At 49.0% G+C, this 20,396-nt stretch overlaps 1 protein-coding gene across 4 annotated transcripts in view; it reads left to right on the top strand.

Moving 5' to 3' along the window:
* SLC24A3 (solute carrier family 24 member 3) overlaps positions 1-20,396 on the top strand; it is a 466,771-nt gene that overhangs the window by 427,349 nt on the left and 19,026 nt on the right. For all 4 annotated transcript variants that reach the window (XR_009703089.1, XM_061207778.1, XM_061207777.1 and 1 more), the window contains exons 10-15: positions 500-633; positions 2,602-2,762; positions 3,526-3,790; positions 11,303-11,469; positions 14,297-14,411; positions 15,590-15,702. Coding sequence is in view for 3 of the 4 variants with exons in the window: in XM_061207778.1 (XP_061063761.1) it covers positions 500-633; positions 2,602-2,762; positions 3,526-3,790; positions 11,303-11,469; positions 14,297-14,411; positions 15,590-15,702 (955 nt within the window). In the remaining variant the exon portion in view is untranslated. The remainder of the gene's footprint in view (positions 1-499; positions 634-2,601; positions 2,763-3,525; positions 3,791-11,302; positions 11,470-14,296; positions 14,412-15,589; positions 15,703-20,396) is intronic.

Genomic DNA, 20,396 nt, shown 5'->3' with positions numbered 1-20,396 from the left:
AGAGACCTCGACAGCCAGCCCGCCTGTACACGTGGACCGTGATACACAGCCTGGGGTAGCAGCAGAGACGGACGTGACGCCTTGACCTTCCTCCACCAAGCATGCCCCTGACAGCAAAGGCCCTGCGGACGTGGCCCAGAGGAGGGAGACCTTGCCCATCCCTCTGAGTCTCACAACAGCCCTTCCACGCACAGACCCCGAGTAAGGGAACTCAATCCCAGAAGTCCCCCCGCTGACGTGGAAGACTCTGCAGAGAAAGCAGTGTGTCCCTATGTATCTATGTGATGTTGGCTTTATTTTCACTTACCGTATATTCTCAAGTTGGGAAATGGGCAGGTTGTATATTCTGGGGGAAACAGGATGATCACATAATAACGTAACAACTTAAGGCACAGGGTCCCCCACAGGCATCCAGGCTCGGGGAGCTGCGGGGAGCTGGGAGCCGGGGAGGCAGGTACGGCCGTGCTGATGGGCTCTTTCCGCACATGGCCGTGTCCAGATACAACGCCTGCATTCACCAGTGCTTCGAGAGGAGGACCAAGGGTGCGGGAAACATGGTCAACGGCTTGGCCAACAACGCTGAAATAGACGACAGCAGCAACTGCGACGCCACCGTGGTGCTACTCAAGAGAGGTAACCCCGGGGGGCTGCGTACCCCGCCAGGCCCCAGAGGGTGTGCCTGCCCCCGGGGAGGCCTCCCTCCCTCCCTCGCTGCATCGGGTGGGGAGCAGGTTCATCCTGCTGATGGGCAACCTCCGAAAGCCAGTGGAAGTTCTTGGACCAAACATGCTGGGGGTGATATAGGGAAAGTGGGGCGATGGTAAAGGAGAGGAGGCCATGGGTGTCAGGGTGCTGACTCTGTCACATTCCGACTGAGTGACCATGAAGCAAGTTACTCAACCTCTCTGACCCTCAGTTTTCTCTTCTGCAAAATGAGGATAACTTTTGTAACAAGTTAAGGAGATAAAGTCTGCAGAATACTCCATTAATTATAGTTGTTATTAGCGTATTATTATATCCAAATTCACTTTCAGGCTACATTACCTCAGTTTCTGAGCTGCAAAATGACAGAGAAAATTACCCTTTTTTTCCCGCAAAGTAATGCTTACATTCAATAGATGCTTATTAAGCAGCTGATATACAAAGAGATAATACAGTGCTCTCTAATAATTTTCTTTCTTCGAGGAACATGGAAAATTATCATTTATGTTTGCCTAGAATGCGTTTCATTTTTCATTTAATTTCTTTTTAACTTTCCCCTTGAAATGTGTGGGTTTATTTCTTCTCAGTCACATTTTGTTTGCTTTTCAGGCAAAACAAAAGAAATTAGAAAATCTATAGGTTATTTTCAAATACATATCTAAGTTTGAAATCTGTGGGTAATTATTAGAATTTGAAAAATCAATTATTTGATATACTTTTCTCACTAATTATATGCATGGTGAACAAAAGACTTATGAGTATTCAGTGCTATCCCATATAAGGATTTCATTTAGTTTCTTCTCTTCAGGGTAGTTCATAACCATGAAAGGAATACTCTTAGGGAACCAAAGAGAGCTACCTATTATTAGTCAGTGTTTCCAGAGATCATTTCATGGTTTAGTGGCCTGGAGAACAGGAGTGAGGCCTTGGCCAGGTACCCGTGAGCTGTGTGCTCGTATTGCAGCACCCATAGAGAGGGGCTTGGGCCATGGCGGAAGTTATTTTCAGGCCTGCCAGCAGATCCTGACGCAAGATTTGCCCTAAGCCCCCTCTGGACTCGAGCCCAGCTCCCCACCCCTAGCCCCGGTCAGCCCTGCTCACAGGCTGGGCTGCAGCAACGTGGGCTTCCACCCACCATGTCCTCCACCTGGACTAATATCAATTCTGCAGCTTTTAACAGCTCAGGATGAGCACTGCTGACATTTGAAGGGCATAAAGTGTTACTAAAGACTATTGGGGTCTTTCCTATGCCCCAGATATGAGTGGCAGGAAAAGAATCCTTTGAGGACAAAGGGAGATTCTCTTATGTTATCACTCACTCTCACCATGTTAGTGAAGGACTCTTAAATTGTTTCAGGTCATTTCAAAGAGGTATCAATGAGCCCCGCAGAAAGCAGATTTTAACTCTTCTTCAAATTTTGATCATGACAAACTTTCCAGGATGGATGAATAGTTGGATGGATAGTTGGAAGGAAGGAGGAGGGAAGGGAGGAAGGAAGCGGGGGAGGGAGGGAGGGAGGTAGGGAGGGAGGGAGGAAGGATAGATGGGTAGGTGGGAGGATAGATGAATGGATGGATGGGTGGATGGATGGATGGACGGATGGATGGATGGTTGATTGGATGGTGGATGGATGATTGGATGGATGGATGGGTAGATGAATGGTCAGATGGGTGGATGAATGGATGGATGGATGATTGGATGGATGGATGGGTGATTGGATGGATGGATGGGTGATTGGATGGATGAAAAGGAAGAAGAAGGAAAGAAGGGAGGGAAGGAAGATAGGAGAAAAGAAGAGAGATAGCAGGAAAGAAAGGAATGGAAGGAAGGTGAATGAATATCTCTTTCCTGCTCCTAGCCTCAGTGTTATTTTTATTTTATGTTTTTAATTTTCCCAGCCAATTTCCACCGCAAAGCATCAGTGATCATGGTAGATGAGCTGCTGTCGGCCTACCCACACCAGCTTTCTTTCTCTGAGGCTGGTCTTCGAATCATGATCACCAGCCACTTTCCCCCCAAGACTCGACTCTCCATGGCCAGTCGCATGTTGATCAATGAGGTATCTGGGAAAGCACAGTCCATCTGCCATGGACGGGGTGGGAAACTGGGAAGGGGAGAAAGTTTCCTGGTCTGAATGTAGAAGCACCTACCTCAGTGTTTCGCACAATAATATCCCGCAGCCATTTCCCAACATCTTTGCTCTCTGGACCAGCTGTGCATCTTGGTCCTTGCTCTTCCCTCCACATGTCCAGAGACGTAGTCCAGCTCCCAGTTATACAGAAAAACTCTTCTATCCCTTCTACCTACCTTCTTCTTTTTATCTTCTATCTGAATAAAGCTCTCCGATGTGAATGCACAGAAGTAGTTGCTAAATCAAGGTTACCCTAGTTTAAAGTAATGCAGAGTCTCTGACCTGAATTTTCCTGGGTGTTCCTTTCTCCAGAATGGCAGCCTTATTGATACAGTGATCCAAACACATGTGTATGGCTTTCTCACATATGGACCGAGGAATTCCTACAATCTGGAGGAGAACGTTAATACCCCAGCACACAGGGAATCAAGAACCCTGATAGGAAATCAGTGCCCATCTGAGACATGGGGATTCTCCTCTGAAGGGATTTGCAAGTTCCAGTGGGTCATAAAGATTAATCCTTCCTCCCAGAGTTGGTTATTACTTTGAGGAGTCCCTTAGAACTTCTCTGCAGAGTCTTCTGGAAGCACCTCCTTGCCAGCTGACTGGGAAACATCCCAATAGCTGGTGTTCTGGGTGTGAGGATTTGCAGGCCCTCTGGCCGTATTAGAACGTGCCTTTCTTTTTCCAGAGACAAAGACTGATAAACAGCAGGGCTTATGCCAATGGGGAATCCGAGGTGGCCATCAAAATCCCGATCAAGCACACGGTGGAGAACGGGATGGGGCCCAGCAGCGCCCTGGACAGAGGTGTGAACGGGACTCGGGGGGACGACGTTGTTGCTGAGGCCGGCAACGAGACGGAGAATGAGAACGAGGACAACGAGAACGACGAGAACGAGGAGGAGGAGGACGAGGAGGACGAGGAAGGGCCGTACACGCCGTTCGACCCCCCCTGTAAGAGGTCCCGCGTCTGGGCTGGGCTGGGGTCTGGAGCTATTTTGAGGCCACTGAGTTGATGCCCTTGACTTGGGTGACCTTTCTGATATTAAATTCAAGGAAGTATCTCTGTATGACGTAGAAATATTTATATTAATTTTTACAGCGGATAAGATTCTACTGTAGGGGGTCCAAAGATGACCAAGATGGTGACACTCGGTCATGGGTTGAAATGTGGGCATTTCAAGGAGGCTCTCTCTCAGCTGTTCCTCGAGGCCCCCTGGAGCTAAGGAGGAAAGCCCGTGACCCTGTTGGCCAGGCACGTGGTGCTGGGGGGAGAAGGGCTTCACCCACCCCGTTGCGGTTGGTGGGAGGCTGTCCTGGCAAAGCCAGCCCTGGGGGCCCAGCAGCCCTCCCAGGTGGCCTTTGCTCTTCCCTCATCCCCGTTCAGGCCCCACCTGCCCCAGGACCTGCTATTTCCAGGGTGGGCACCACAGGGGATGCACACCTGGGTAGAAAGTGCCTAAATCACACCGCGGGGCTGGCCCAGGGAATCTCCCGGCTCCTTGGCAGGTGGAGGCACAGGCGGAGGCTGGTAAAGCTTTCAGGACCCCGGCCACCAGGGCAGTGTCCTTCCCCCCCGACTGCTGCCTCCAGCAAAGACTTGGCTGTTCCCGCAGCCTTGTCCCCCAGCCCTACCCATTAGGGGAACGGGTGGACCAAACCCAAAGAATTCTGCTAGACCTTCCAGAAGTTTCTGGCTGTTTCAAGAAAGAGTGCAATGGTCCAATTCACATTCATTGCCAAGTGTGTGAAGCTTAATTAGCCTGTGTGTCTTCTCTGAGGTGCTGGGATGGATGGGGGCTGTAGGTTTTCAGGTGGGAGTGCTGGTTCCACGTGAAAGGCCGTTTAATGGTGAGACATGGGCACAGGGTATCAGAGTCGCGTGTTACTTTTGGATGCAGGGTCCTTCTGTGCCCCTCTTTGTGTCCAGGGACAGCAGGCAAAGCTCAGGGGGGCGCCGGGACCCCCTCAGGGCTCCTGAGATCTCAACCTGGTCAAGGGCTGACCAAATCTAACTAGAAAATACCCACCCAAACTCCGGAATCGCCCACCCAGAGTTAAATCATTACTTGTTAGTAGGTTATCTTGCTAGAAAAAACTATCCTGGCTCTTTATCCATTTTGCCACCTATGGCAACATTTCTTGGCAACCTTCCTACTGCCCAGGACAAACACATGTTAAGGATGAAATGACCAGACCCCCCACTCCTGCTCCTCCTTCGTAAGGCCTTGTGTTCATTTTCTATTGCTTTGTAACAAATAAGAACAAGCCTCGCGGCTTAAACCGGTTGGTTTGCTTGGGTTCTGGGGGTCAGAAGTCCGGCGTGGCCTGGCTGGGTGTTCCGAGGCTCACAGGGCCGTGATGGAGGGGGGTGGGCAGGGCTGTGGTCCTTCCTAGAGGCCCCGGCACACTTGGGTTCCTGGCAGGAGTGGGTTCCTGGTGGTTGCGGGGCTGAGTCTGTCTCCTCCTCGTGGCTGTCACCGGGGCTGCTCCCTGCCCCAAGGCCACCACCTTCTGCTCCCGTGGCCCCTCGTCTAGCAAACCAGCACCGTGTGTTGTGTCTGGTCCTCCCCACACTCCCCTCTAGCCTCCCCTTCTGCTTCCGAGGGCTCCCGTGATGGATCATGACCTGCCCGTCTGGAGGTCAGCTCTGCCCCAGAGCCTAGCACAGTTAGGGCTGGTGGTTCATCCTTCCCGCAGGCTGTGAAAATTGGGGCACAGACCTTGGGGGCCACACCTGGAATTCCACCTCCCCCAGCCCTTGTTTTTAGAGTTCACCATCAGCAGCCCGCAACCAAGCTCCAGGAATGCTTACCTGGCTAAAGTCTTACCCTGACGAAGGAAGCCGTGAGGCCAGTTGATGAGTTTTTAAGTGGCTGGCGCTGTGTTGGCCCCGGAGCCCAGGAGCCCACGTGCACCCCTCCAGGAAAACATCAGAGCCACGTGTGTGAGAGCAGACAACCCTCATCACTCAGTGGGACAGAAGGGCCCCCTTTGGGTCACGTGTTCCCTATTTCTCACCTGGACGAGGTACATCCCAGACCTAACTGTGAGGTTTCGGGGTATCTTGAACTCCTGCTCCCCACCCTTGCCCCTGGGATTAGGATGCAGATGTGGAGGCCCCAGGGCCTTCTCACGTGTTGGGAGACATGGCTGCAGGTGTGGGCTCAGGCACCCACCTCAGGCACCCTCTGTCCTTTGGAAGCACAGGCCTTCAAGGAGAAGGGATGCTCTGCGTGGTCCTGCCACCCCAGGGGTCTCGGCTTCACCCCAGGGCCCCGAGGTGCTGAGACCGGAAGTGGGGTCCTGAGTCCCCCTACACCAGCCCTTCTCACCTGGGCATCCTTGACAAAAGGTGGGCTCTGATTCGGGAGGCCCGGGTGCGGCCCGAGATTCTGCGTGTCTAACAGGCCTTCAGGTGATACCGGTGGTCCATGGGCCACCGCAGGTGGCGGGGGCTAGAGGCCCGGGGTCCCACCAGCCATCTTCACGGTTCCTCTGTGTCGCCGGGGAGCCTAGGTCAGGGCCTGGTTCTGCCTCTGAAGTGGAGGATGGGCTTGTCCGAGTGTGGCCCCCTGTCCTCCACCAGCTGCTGAGAAATGCCGTTCCCGGGCCCGGAACCTCCATTCGAGGCTGGGGGCTGAGTGTCTGGCCAGGCCTTCCCCTGGGCAGGGCCGCTTCATCCCAGTGGTGAGTGGGTGGAGGCCCTCAGGCCAGCAGAGAGCCCTTGAGGGTCCTCTCAGGCCAAGTTCCTTTGGCCTGAAAAAGGCCCCTCCACTGGGTGAGGATGTGTTTCCCTCCCACAGGAATCCTGCAGGGGCCTGGGTTCCCTGTGTTTCTGCCACCAGGGCTTGACTAGAGTGTGTATAATTAACAAGTAAGTAACTGTGTGGGAGTATGTAAACAGACGCATATATAGGACATGTGTGTATATGTGTGTATGCGTATATATGTACTCTTTGCACATGTGTGATTGATTTAATGTGTGCATGTAACATGGTTTCTATATACTTTATACATTTAATATAGTGTATATTAATACACGAATATTTACACATATTTAACATATTGTATATTATATAATATATACACCTATATTAACACATGTTTATGTGCATGTAACATACATATAGGTTGCATACATGTATTATCTATACCTATGCATAGTATATGTATCTATATGTCTACACACATATAAATTGTACTTATATTCTTACCTCTTATGAGAAGAAAGCCTTCTTACTACTGACTGACTGACAGAGAAACAGTTACATGTATATGGAGGTAAATACACTTCCCTGGAGCACAGGCTGAAACAAAATACACCAAAATGTTAGTATGTTTATCCTAGGTGAAATTATTTTTTGTTTTCTCTATATATTTTCCATTTTAACACAATGTGCATTTTTATTGCCTATATCGTTAGAACAAATGTATATACTTAGTTCTAGGTCTGCAATACTGAGCGATGACTTTTCCTCCATCTAACAGTATTAAGCTTCCTAAAAAGCTTGATGAGGCCTGTAACTCAGTATGGTCTCAACTGGTCTCAAAGCAGTGACCACTTCATAATACATAAAAATACTGAATCACTATGTTGTGCACCTGCAACTAATGTCATACTGTATGTTAATTATAACTCAATAAAAATAAAAATTAATAAAAGTTTTAAATTACATTTTTAAAGGACTGTAACTTGGGAACAAGTTCTCTGCTTTTTAGGAAGCGTGATGCTCAGAGGGGTGCTGTGTGCTCAGAGGCCTAAGCTCACGCCCTTGCTTCGTCCCCTGACTTTCTGGCTGATTTTGAAAACGTCACATAATCGCTGCGACATCAGGTTCAGGTGCAGGGAGTGTTGTTTTGTTAATTCGCTGCTGTGTCCTCAGCACCTGGAGCGGTGCCAGCACAGAGCGGTGTAGTGGGCGTTCAATAAGTATTTGTTAAATTAATGAATAGACCTACCCACCAGGAGCCGGGGGAGGCTGTATTTAGACCACATGACAGTGGAACAAAAGATGGGAAAATATCCAGAAATACTGGCTGAAAGAAGAAGGGGTACAATTTTGACCCCTTTGTTCAGAAGTGGAAATTCAGACTGGCTAAAATATGGATGATCCTTATCTGGACGATCCTTATCTGAACGCTCCTGCTGCTTAAAATCACTTAAAAGGCACATTTCCGCATCACTTGGTTTGTTTGAGGAGTTACATTTGTTATATTACATTTAAAGGTTCGTTGCAGATGGTACTCTGAATTTCTGCTTTGTTGTTGTCAGAGTGGAGCTGTAAGGTAAAGAAAGCATATCATTTTTAATGATAGTGAAAACCGTTTTCTAGATATAATGCCCTTCCAGTGTCCAGTCAGAATTTTTAAAGCAGCTGAGAGAAAAAAACTCAGAAGTCACGGGTGTGAACTTACATTGCTTGCAACTTTCCCTCACCAGTATCATTTGCTAAGCTCTCGCTGTCATAGTTCTGACCTCATTTTCTTCTCTTTTTTATTTTCTGAAGAATGACAGAGCCAGATTGAAGTCATTTCTCTCCCCATTCTTGTGTTTCTTTGTTACTTTGATTGGGTGTGTATTTTAAATGAACCAAGTCTCTCTCTCTCTCTCTCTCTGTCTCTGTCTGTCTGTCTGTCTCTCCCTCCCCCTGGGAGGGCATCAGGAGGACTGGGAGGTCAGTGAGGGGATGCCGAGGGCCCCAGGTGGATCCATCCCTTATCACCACAGTGCAGGGTTTAGGAATGTGTGGAATTCCAGGAGGCATTTGGGATCCAAGGATCTGGCCGTGTTCTGGATGGTGCAGCATTTGAAAGCCCCTCACAGAAAACTCCCAACAGCCTCGTTGCTTTGTAATCCAGCCAGACACAGCCAGTGTTCTCATTGTTCACTCAACACCTCCAAACCTTAATCTAACCAGATGCATAGCAGCTAATGGAGAGAGACTCCTCCTTTCTTACAAATGTGTTCTCTTTGCTTTATTGTGCACCTGTAAGTGGGATGCCCTTAGATTCTCAAAAACAAATAGTTTCCTTTGGTCCATCTGATTAGATTGTTCATAGTTATGTCATTACTGTTGATACTAATATGTATGGAGCATGGGATGTGTGCCCTGCACTGTTCGTGGCATCAAAACAGAGTGGTGAGCAAGCTAGAGAAAACACTCGTTCTTAAAGAGCTTATATTCTAGTTTGGGGGCAACTGCAAATAGTGAGGAAACAAATAAACCTGTTAATTTCAAATAGAAGTTTGCTATGAAGCAAATAAATGCAGGTGATGGGAAAGCAAGGAGTAGGGTGGGAGGGGATCTCAGACTGGGTGATCTGAGGGGTCTGGTGACATTTGTGTTGGGAGGTCACCTGCTCAACAGGACAGACACAGCCACAAGCTCTATCCAGAGGGAACCACAAATGCAAAGTCCCTGAGGCAGAAGGAGGCTTGGAGCCAGGGGAGTGTGTAAGTAGGGGGAGTGGCAGACAGGAGCCAAACCAGTCAATGATTTGCCTTGTGGGAAAATGTGGTTTTACTCTGAGGGCACTGGAAGCCAGTGGAAGGTTCTAGAACAGTTTGCTTTCTGAGGCTCTGGCTGTCAGTGGCACGCAGATGGAGGTGGGGCAGGTGAGGGAGCTGGGAGTCCCCTTAGGAAGCCAGGTCATAGATGGAGGACCTGGTCCAGGGAGAGGCCATGGGGATAGGGAGATGCAGACAGATCGAGTTCCCTGGGCAGGTGGCCAGGGTTGAGGTGGGGAACGAAAGAATGGGGAGTCAGGAAAGATTCTGAGGGTTTTGAGTCCAGTAACGTGCAAACTTATGTTGCCCCAACCCCAATCCTAATAGTTCATTTAATTCTGCCAGCAACCCTCAAGCTCAGTGTTTCTGTGTTCACATTTTACAGATGAGGAAACTGAGGCTTAGGGAATTTAAGTAACTGAGGCACTCGACTCTGGCAGAACGGGGACTGGACCCAGCACTGTCTGATGAGAAAGCCCCCATCTCCCCCTAGAGACCACCCTGCCGTCTAGGGAGACCAGGGGCCAAAAGTGGCATTGTGTAACTTTATTCTGCAGTTTTCCTCTTAAATAGTTTTAAGAAACTGAAGACTGGTAAGAGATGTATGAATAAGTGCTGGATGCTAGCATAAAATTATAAAATAAATTGTGTTAAACATTTTATTCATACTATTCAAAATGTAATTTTAAAAATACCTCCTTAACTCTGGAGGGAATATAAAATGGAATAATCATTTTAGAAAACAGTTTAGCATTTTCTTACAAAGTTAAATAAACACCCACCCTATGACTCAGCAATTCTACTCCTGGCTCTTTGCCCAAGAGAAATGGAAACACGCCCACAAAAAGACTCCTACAAGAAAGCTCCTGGCTTCTTTCGTTGTAATACCTGAAAACTATCAACAACCCAAATCCCATCCACAGAAGAATGGATAAACAAATCGTGGTGTATTCACAGGATGGGACACTACAGAACAATTAGGAATGAATTACTGACACATGAATGAAACTCAGAAAACATTATGTTGAATAAAAGAAGGTAGAGACACAAAAAAATACTATATGATTTCATTTATTTGAAGCTGGAGAACAGGAAAAACTAATCTATGGTGGTGGGGGGGTGGGATGTTGACCAGAAGGATGCACACAGAGAACTTTCTGGAAGATGGAGATCTTGATATTTCTTTTTAGAGGTGAGTTAGCACTTAAGCAGGATGGTAATAATGGCCAAAGGAAAACTACTGTGTTTTTCAAATCTGAGGCTACAAGAACTCGTGGTAATGTTGTCACCAAAATAAGCATTTATGGGTGTCTCTGATACTCAGCACTCAGGCAGCACTCAGAGATGGTAGGATCAGGTCATCACTGACAGATCCATCATCTTGTCCATGGCAGTAAGTAGTTAGAGCCAGGAAGCAATTATGGATTTGCAAATCCATAGCAGCTTGCGATGCAGACACTCAAGCGGTGTTTTGACAACCTTGAGAGCTTTCAGATGGTCTTTCAAGATTTCGGCAAGTTGACAGAGGATGTCGATCAATTCCACTAGGTGGCGCTGTGCCCACTGACGCCTTAGAATCTGGGAAGGTGTAGCTGCCTATCCACCGGGAGAAGGACCCAGAGGCAGCTGGCGGTCTCTACCTCCCCTCCCCCACCTCCACCCCGACCCCTCACGCTCCCCCCACCCCGTTTGTATCCTGAGAATCCTCCTCATCCTTTCCCACCTGGCTCCAGTTGCCTGACTAGCAGGTGGCAGTGGATAACTTTTTATTCCGTTTGGTTTTGTTGCTGGTGGAAAGCCATCTGAGTCTACCGGGAAAAGAGCAACATGGTCAGGCTTATTTCATAGGCCTTCCGTTAGGATGTAAATGTCCGGGGACAGCCGTGCAGAGGGCGGAGCAGAGAAATGGAGCTCGCTGACTTGTTTGTTTGTTTTTGCCTTTGTTGTTTTCCCAGCTGGCAAACTGGAAACAGTGAAATGGGCGTTTACCTGGCCCCTGAGCTTTGTCTTGTACTTCACTGTCCCCAACTGCAACAAGCCCCGCTGGGAGAAGTGGTTTATGGTGACCTTCGCTTCCTCCACGCTGTGGATCGCAGCCTTCTCCTACATGATGGTGTGGATGGTGAGTCCAGGACCCCGTGCAGTGCCGGATCTCTTCAGAGAGAAATACTTTCAACCAGAGGGGAGTAGGGGCAGGGGTTTCAGCCCAATAACTGTATCAGTCAGCTATCCCTGCAACACACTGTGTAACAACCAGCCCTAAATTCCGTGGTTTAGAATCACGAGACTTTATGCTCCTGCTCACATGTCGACAGGTAGACCATAGAGTAACTGATCTTAGCGGGCACTGGCTAAGCAGTCTGCTTCCAGCTCCAGCATGGTTGCCTTTGATTCAGGCAGCAGGTGAGGTTCATGTCTACTCCATGTGTGTGCTCATTTTCTTTGGACCAGTGGCTACCTGGGGAATGTCTTCTCACGGTGGATCATTGGAATGCAGGAGGGCAAGGGCAAATACAGGTGCCTCCTAGGCCCTTGGCTTGAGACTTCCACCCACACTCCATCAGCCAAGCCCAATATCCATGGAGTGGGGGAAATATACTCCACCCACTCTAGTGGGAAGACCAGCAGGGTCACAGGCAGCCAGCGTGGAGGAAGGGTGGGAGGCATGGGGGGGCTGTCAATCCCATCCATCATAGTCACTCCTCATCTCAGCTCAGTTTCTTCAACCAGAAAATGAAGTCATTGGACCAGGTGAATTCTCAAGTGTCCCTTCTGAAGCTGAAACAATGATTCAAGGATTGGCATGGATTGAGGGACCATTGCTCAAAAGAGCCTCTGCCCCAAAACCATTCCAGGAAACCCAGCCACCCAGAGTGCACTTCCCATCTATGACTCTGGTTTCTGAGGAGTGAACCTAATTCATTAGAATTGGAGTTGGGCAGAAATTAAAAGCCATGACAAAATTATGTGCATATAATCATCCTTGAGCATCAGGTAGAGATGCAGTATAAATTCTGGAGAATTAAACTCAAGAGCTAAAAAAAGGTTCTGAAAAGATTATTTTGGAGGTGATAACAAATGTGTAAACCTGACACAATTAACTCGTAATTATCCCGTGCCTTCAACATCACAGACAAACAGATAATTTTTTTTCAACCCAAGTCTTATAGCCAGGGGTTTCTCCTTCATCCTGTGTTCATTGACGTTTTTATTTGACACATTCATTGGGTGCCAGGTTTGGGGAATAGCATTGGTGTCCCTGAACTCCAGGTGGCCCAGTGGTTTTCTCTGAAGTCCACTAACACGCAAAGTAGCCGACGGATCCTAGGTTCACCCTCCTTCTGTTTGCCTCCTTCCGCTTTGGGGGAGGTTCTGAGAAGCCCTGAGAAATGGCCAGGAGTAAGCGGGAAACCAGGAGAAGGCCCTGAGACCTGGTCCAGCCACCCGGAGAATCACTTCCCCCAAACGCCAGCCTCAGCCGTAACCATGGTAACCACAGTAACAGCGGGGGCGGGGGCAGCGGCCCCTTCCCAGGCCAAGCGCCATGGAGCCAAACCAATTCCTGCAGAGACCCCACTGAGGGTGAGAAAGGAAAAACAAGGGTTAGCCAGGACGCTTGCAGCTCCATTTCACAAAAGGCTCCAGAACAGCCAGAAGAAACACTGTGTTTCTGCTCTCACTTTCCTCCCTGGAGAGGGGAAAGCAGAGAACCCGAGGCCACTCCAAATTCAGTTCAGCACTGTTTGAAAGGGACCAAGCCAGGCATCCCTACGGATTTAACTAACATCCCCCAAACCTTTGGATGGGGAGGGAGTGAGGCCAGGCTCCAGCGCAGGGGTCCCAGAGGAGCTGGGAGGAGTGGGCTACATACCACAGCCCGTTTGCATTTCTTGTAATTTTACAGAAAGTGAGGGAGGGCACGTGGCATCCCACAGTGACCTAGTCGGTTCACCTCCTGCAAGTTATCCTCTCCTGAAGCCAGCGGACCCGGGATGGGTCTCTTTCCACTTACTCACTTTTGCCACTTGCCCCTCCTCACGCCTTCTCACCCACTGCTTTCCTCCCAGTTTGCCCATCTGGAAACTGGGGGCCAGAATGGGCTCATTTAATGGGATGCAAGCACCGCCTCCCCGTCAGCTGTTCTTCCTCCAGCTAAACCCCTCCTGTGTAAATAGAGGTGCTGCCAGTGCCCACGGGCACAGCCTGAATGCCCGGGTGGGAATGTCCCCCCACCCCGGGCCACTCCCCAGTGCGTGGGCCTTGGGCAATGCCTCCGTGTCCTCGTGTGAAGAATGGAGATAAGCACCTACTCCCTGGGGTTGTGGTGACAATTAAATAAGTTAAAGCCCACGAACATCACTCAGCACTAACAAAAGTGCCTGAGTACTAGATAAACGTAAGCCACTGTGAAGCAGAGGATGACGTGGGCAGAGATGATGTCCCCAGGCTTCCAGCAAGAGAGGAAAGGAATCAGCCGCTTAGGGCTTTTCCTACAAGGCTGGATGGTGTAAGTCAGCCCCTTCCCAGCTCCTGTAAAGTCTCATTATGCAGCCAGCATGGGACGTGGACGCTTGCGTTCCCAGCACAGCATGGCAGCCATCCGTTCTGGGTTTCCCAGGAACGTCCTGAGTTCAGATACTGTCCCTATGTTGCCTTTTCCCAGAAACCCTGTTTCTCCTCTCTCAGGCCGCCTGCCTCACCCAAAGGAACAAGTAAGAGAGGCCAGTCTTTGGTTGGAGAGCATGGGCTCCGTAACTGCACCCCGGTCCCCTGCCAGCAGCCCCGTCTGCGCCCTGAGATGTTCCTCGCCCTCTGTCTTGATACAGAGAGCAGACGTGGCCCCCAGAGAGACCGCCCAGATTGCAGACTTTTCAGCTTTTTGCTGGGAGGGTCTGCGGGCAGGTGGGGCTGGTGCCAGCCCTCAGCTCTCCTCTTCCCGCCTCTCCCAGGTCACGATCATCGGGTACACGCTGGGGATTCCTGACGTCATCATGGGGATCACCTTCCTGGCAGCCGGAACCAGCGTGCCCGACTGCATGGCCAGCCTCATTGTGGCCAGACAAGGTGGGACCCGGAATGGGGTGGGGCTGGGAAAGGAAGGCAGGACTTCCTACTTGGTGGGCGGGGGGAGGTCACAGGGCAATTACCGGGGCACCAAATCCCAGCTGGGAAGGAGCACTGGGCCACTTCAGTGCCATGCTGGTCAAAAGGCTTCCTGGCATCAGAATAACCAGGAAACAAGCCAGCAGATCCACCCTTGAGGAAGGCAGAGACGCTTCCTAGGTCGCACCCACATCCTCTCTGGAGGTTGTATTACTTCTATTATTAAAAATAGTAATAAAGACAATGGTGGCTAACCTTTGCTGAGTGCCACAACTGAACAGAGCAATTTAAGCACATGATCTTACTTAACAACTCTCTGAGTTAGGGACAATCATATATGCATTTTATGGATGAGGAAACTGAGGCTTCAAGAGGACAGACCCCATAGCCTAAGGTTTACCCACTGCAGAACCCCTCAAAGTGCCACCTGCCAGAGGTCACTCTTCAGTGTATGACAGACCCTTCCTCCCTCAAAACCAAGATCACAGCTTACCTGCCCCGCCCTAGGTGGATGCCCCCTAGATGGCCGTGCACCTCCCAGCCCCCACTCTAATTTATGTGCCTGATTTGTGTGGGAGGAGATTGGTTTTCAGCAAACACAACCTGTGGCTTCCAGCCTTAGCACAGTGCCCTCCACTGGTCCTTGTGAAATTCTACTGGTTACATTATTTTCCTTAATGTTGCTCAGTTATTTAGAAGAAGAATTGGATACAGCATAGAGCAGATGGGTGATGACACTGAACCATGGGTTCAGTGAACCTTGGGTCGGTGAACTCAGGAGCCCTTTATAGACTGCTGAGTTTATTCCTTTCTATAGGATGCTTCAGAATTTTTGGAACCATAGTTGGTTTTCAAATTACATTTAACCGATGATCATATCTGAAGTAAAGCTCAGCAGTTCAATAGAATGTATATTTCATTCTGTTCTATTGAAAAAATGCACCAAAAAAAAAAAAAGAAAATGCATATTCAATGGACTATTTTGCAATCTGTATCATCCTACAGTGATGGATGGCCTGGGAGAGACCCGGGCACATGGGTCTCTGGCTGTCAGACCAGGGGCTCGAGAGAGTCCTTGGGGGCCGGGGCACCCCCCCAGGGACCACCTCCCTCACTCAGGTAATCTCTTGTCCTCGCAGGCATGGGGGACATGGCCGTGTCCAACTCCATCGGGAGCAATGTTTTTGACATCCTCATTGGCCTCGGGCTCCCCTGGGCCCTGCAGACCCTGGCTGTGGATTACGGATCCTATGTAAGTGGTTTTTCCGCTTTTCGTGGCCTCGGCCACTGTGACTGTGTCTCAGGGCAAAGGATGTGTGGAAACACTCACGTGGAGGGGAAAACAAATTCTCCTGGCCAGGTCCTCGCGAGGTCAGGCTTATGTGGGAACTTTGACTTGAGAGCAGAGCTGGTAGGCGGTTTCTGGGGAGGGCCAGATAGTAGATATTTTAGGCTTTGCCGCCCGGATGGTCTCTGTCACAGTTGTCATCAGCTCTGTTGTGGTGGCCTGAGGCAGCCACAGATGATGGCAAGTGGATGAGCGTGGCTGTTTCAGTCCAACTTTATGTATAGAAACTGAAATGTGAATTTCAGATAATTTTCACACATCATGATACATTATGATTCTTTCGAATCTTTTCAACCAATGGAAAACGTAAAAACCCTTCTTAACTCATGGGCTGTGCAAAAACAGCCGGGGGGGCCAGGTTTGGCCCATGGGATTTGTTTGGCATGCAAAATATTTTTATTCATGAAGGAAGGGCACAAAATACCCGATGCTGTCTCTGCCAGGGACCTGGCAACAGTCAGACCCCACAGTGATGGCCCCCGCGCTCCTTCTCAAGGCTAAGCCGACTGTGGCTCCAGGTGGATTTGCAGGTGGGTGACACGGGCGGTCCAGGTAGATTTCAGGGCTCTTTCCCAGCTTCCCAAAGTGTCCCTCCTCTGCTCATGGGCACTTCTCTCCCAGACACTGTCCAAAGATGGAGGGAGAAACTGCAGTTAGAGATTTCTCTCTGTATCTGGAAGAAAACAGTATTATTTATGCCTCTGAAGTTTTCACACCCAACCCAGTGTCGGGTGCTTCGCTAAATGTGTTACTGAGCGTTGCTTCAGTCTATCTGTGTAATGTGTTGTCAGTAAGTATATTTTCTGAAGAAAATATGGTGGCTCATTTTATCAGATGATGGTTGTCTCCGAGTTACTTCACTCATGGGTGTTTCAGGTAGGGAAGGTGTGTCCGGTGATGAAATTGAAATCCATGCAGAAAGGCCACACGTTTTTGGTTCATTTGAAGCTACCTGTTGGCAGAGAGGTTTCACCAGAGGGTAAAGATAAGCACAAGAAGTTGGAAGGAAGCAGAACATGTCCTAAGGAGCCGAGATCTCTTCTCTGCTGTCTATGAAATTGCGGGATGACGTGGTGAGAGAGGACGCGTTACATTACCTCGGGGGGTCTGGGAAGGCTCCTTGCAAGAGGTGACTGTGAGTTGAAGTCTGAATAACTAGAGAGAGACAGCCATGGGAAAATTGGGGCAGGGCAGAGCAAAAAGCATTGCAGGCAGAAGGAACAACCCGTTCAAAGGCCCTGAGGCAACAGTGCACTTGGCCTGTTGGAGAGAAGGAAGGGGTTCAGGGTAAGTGGAGCAGAGTGAGCCTGGGGGCTCATGGCCTGAGATGCACTTGTGGGACAGGCAGGCCCAGATCATGTGGGTGCTCGTTTGACAGTTAATAAAAAATGACAACATTCAAACTGACGAAGTATATGGATTTACAAAATGATGTTTTTGATGAATTTTATGAGAGATTCAGCAGCATGAGTTTTTTTTTAACTGTTTTTTTTGTTTTTTAATTATTTATTTATTTATTTACTTATTTTTGGGTGTGTTGGGTCTTCGTTTCTGTGCGAGGGCTTTCTGCAGTTGCGGCGAGCGGGGGCCACTCCTCATCGCGGTGCGCGGGCCTCTCACTGTCGTGGCCTCTCTTGTTGCGGAGCACAGGCTCCAGACACGCAGGCTCAGTAGTTGTGGCTCACGGGCCTAGCCGCTCCGCGGCATGTGGGATCTTCCCAGACCAGGGCTCAAACCCGTGTCCTCTGCATTGGCAGGCAGATTCTCAACCACTGCGCCACCAGGGAAGCCCTTAACTGTGTTTTTTTTTTTTTTTTTTTTTAACTTTGGGTTTATTTGTTTGTTTGTTTGTTTGTTTGTTTATTTATGGCTGTGTTGGGTCTTCGTTTCTGTGCGAGGGCTTTCTCCAGTTGCGGCGAGCGGGGGCCACTCCTCATCGTGGTGCGCGGGCCTCTCACTGTCGCGGCCTCTCTTGTTGCGGAGCACAGGCTCCAGACGCGCAGGCTCAGTAGTTGTGGCTCACGGGCCTAGTTGCTCCGCGGCATGTGGGATCCTCCCAGACCAGGGCTCGAACCCGTGTCCCCTGCATTGGCAGGCAGACTCTCAACCACTGCGCCACCAGGGAAGCCCCTTAACTGTGTTTTAATTGATCTTTCTTTAATTACCAGAGAGACTGAGTATTCTTTTTTACATGTATTGGCCTTTCGGGTTCTTCTTTAGGATAATTATCTCTTTATGCCCTTTACCCAATTTTCCATTAGAGGTTAATGGTTTTTTTGTGGGTGAGTTGATTTTTTTTTTCATTTTTTTCCCTTAATAATTTTTTAAAAATTTATTTTATTGAAGTATAGTTGATTTACAATGTTCTATTAGTTTCTAGTGTACAGCAAAGTGATTTGGTTGTACATATATATACATTCTTTTTCATGTTCTTTTCCATCATGGTTTATCACAGGATATTGAATATAGTTAGCTGTGCTATACATTAGGACCTTGTTGTTTATCATTCTATATATAATAGTTTGTATCTGCTAATCCCAAACTCCCACTCCATCCCAACCCCGTTCTCCCTCCCCCTTGGCAACCACAAGTCTGTCCTCTATGTCCGTGAGTCTGTTTCTGTTTCATAGATATGTTCATTTGTGTTATATTTTAGATTCCACATATAAATGATATCGTATGGTATTTGTCTTTCTCTGTCTGACTTACTTCGCTTAGTATGATGGTCTCTAGGTCCATCCATGTTGCTGCAAATGGCATCATTTCATTCTTTTTAATGGCTGAGTAATATTTCATTGTATATATGTACCACATCTTCTTATCCATTCATCTGTCGATGGACAGATGTCCATTGGGTTACTTTCATGTCTTGTCTATTGTAAATAGTGCTGCATGAACATAGGGGTGCATGTATCTTTTTGAATTAGAGTTTTGTCTGGGTATATGCCCAGGAGTGAGTTTTAATCCTGGTCCCTAAGCCCAGGAAGAAGGACCACTTAGCCTAGGCTGACTATAAGGTAAACAGATGCCCACCAGAGGCCAGCCCTTCAATGGTCCCCCATCAGTACTCCCGAAACACCATGCCCCCCTGACCACCTGCTGTCTCAGATATTGCACAGAGCTGAGCTAGCACCCTGCAGACTCACAGCCCCTGAAGGTGCCCTGCGCTTCTCCTGCTGGAGTCTTTCCTCCTGCAGACCCTGACTCAGATGCACACACTCCCCATCACTCTTCCCATTTGAAATGATGTTCCTCCCTCCAGGTCTGTCACAAATGCCACTTCATTCAGGACTCCTTCTTGGACCCCACCACCCCCCACTGCCACCAAATGGGATCTCTCTCCACAGCCTTTATTTCTACCTCAGTCACGGCTCGTCCTAAATCTGTGAACTTGCTTCATCTTATCACGTGTTAAGTGGCATGTAAGAGAGACACTGAAGAAATGTCATCCAGGTTGGCCCCTGAAGGAGCATCATCCATTGGGTGGTCACAGGATTCCAGATAATCTTCCCAAGATTCCTAAGAGTGCCATTGTTGTCAGTCAGAATCTGATGAATGGACTCACATCAACCAAATTCACAAGAGTTTGATGTATATGCTAGAATGCCAGCAGACAGTACTAACATACCCAAGTGCCAGATAGAAAGCATACTTATTCCCGATGACTTGCATTCTGTTTTCCTGGAGAAAGATCTTATGGGGGAGGTATCTGGGGAGCCCCATGACCACCTTCAAGTTCACTGACTCACCAGGAGTACTCGTGGGACTCCACAGCAGGTCATAGTCACAGCTAAGGTTTATTAGAGCAAAGGGTTTAGAGTAAAAGCCACAGGCAAATAAGATGCATCAGGAGAAGTCCAGAGAGGTCAGGTGCAGGCTTCAGAGTCCTGCCTCACTACAGGGCCACGTGCAGGAGATGGAGTCTGAGGCTCTCTGGAGGGCTGGTCAGGTAGACAGACACACTCCTGCAACATGCACAGCCGTGATCACAGAACTCAGAATCCCAGCACAGACACGAGGTACACATCATAAAGCTTGCCGAACATCCTGCCAAGCTGGTCCAGTATGCCCCATCGCTTCCAGTGTACACACCAACATCGTCAGTCAGTGACATAAAGAACATTCCAAGGGCCACATTCTCATCAGCCTGAGAGTTCTAGGCTCCGCTGGAGGCAAGCAGGATTGAATAACCAGACCTGCTGCATTGATACCTTCCCCACGGAAGGTCAAGTTAGAATTTTATTTCTCAGAATAAGCATTGCTACTACTCTATTACAAATAACCACAAAATCTCTCTGGGGTAGCCCGACGAAGGTTTATTTCTTGCTCAAAATCCGCTGCAGATGTTTCTATCCTGGTAGCTCCCGTGGATGCTTCAAGCAGAAGCTCAGGGATTGAGGCTTATTCCATCAGATGGTTCTACCATCTTGGAGTCCTTCTCCAGCGGCCACTCAGAAAGCCGAGAGGGCAAGGGCACGAAGGATGGCGCAGATCGGTTTTGGATGAGGCCTGGAAGTGGTCCATGTCCTGGCTGCCCCGACCCACTGTCCAGATAAGTCATACATTCCCGTCTAGCTATAAAGGAGCTCCAGGGCATT

This window comes from Eubalaena glacialis, chromosome 13, assembly GCF_028564815.1.
Source record: "Eubalaena glacialis isolate mEubGla1 chromosome 13, mEubGla1.1.hap2.+ XY, whole genome shotgun sequence".
Lineage (NCBI taxonomy): Eukaryota > Metazoa > Chordata > Mammalia > Artiodactyla > Balaenidae > Eubalaena > Eubalaena glacialis.
This window is presented reverse-complemented; position numbering and strand designations above follow the sequence as displayed.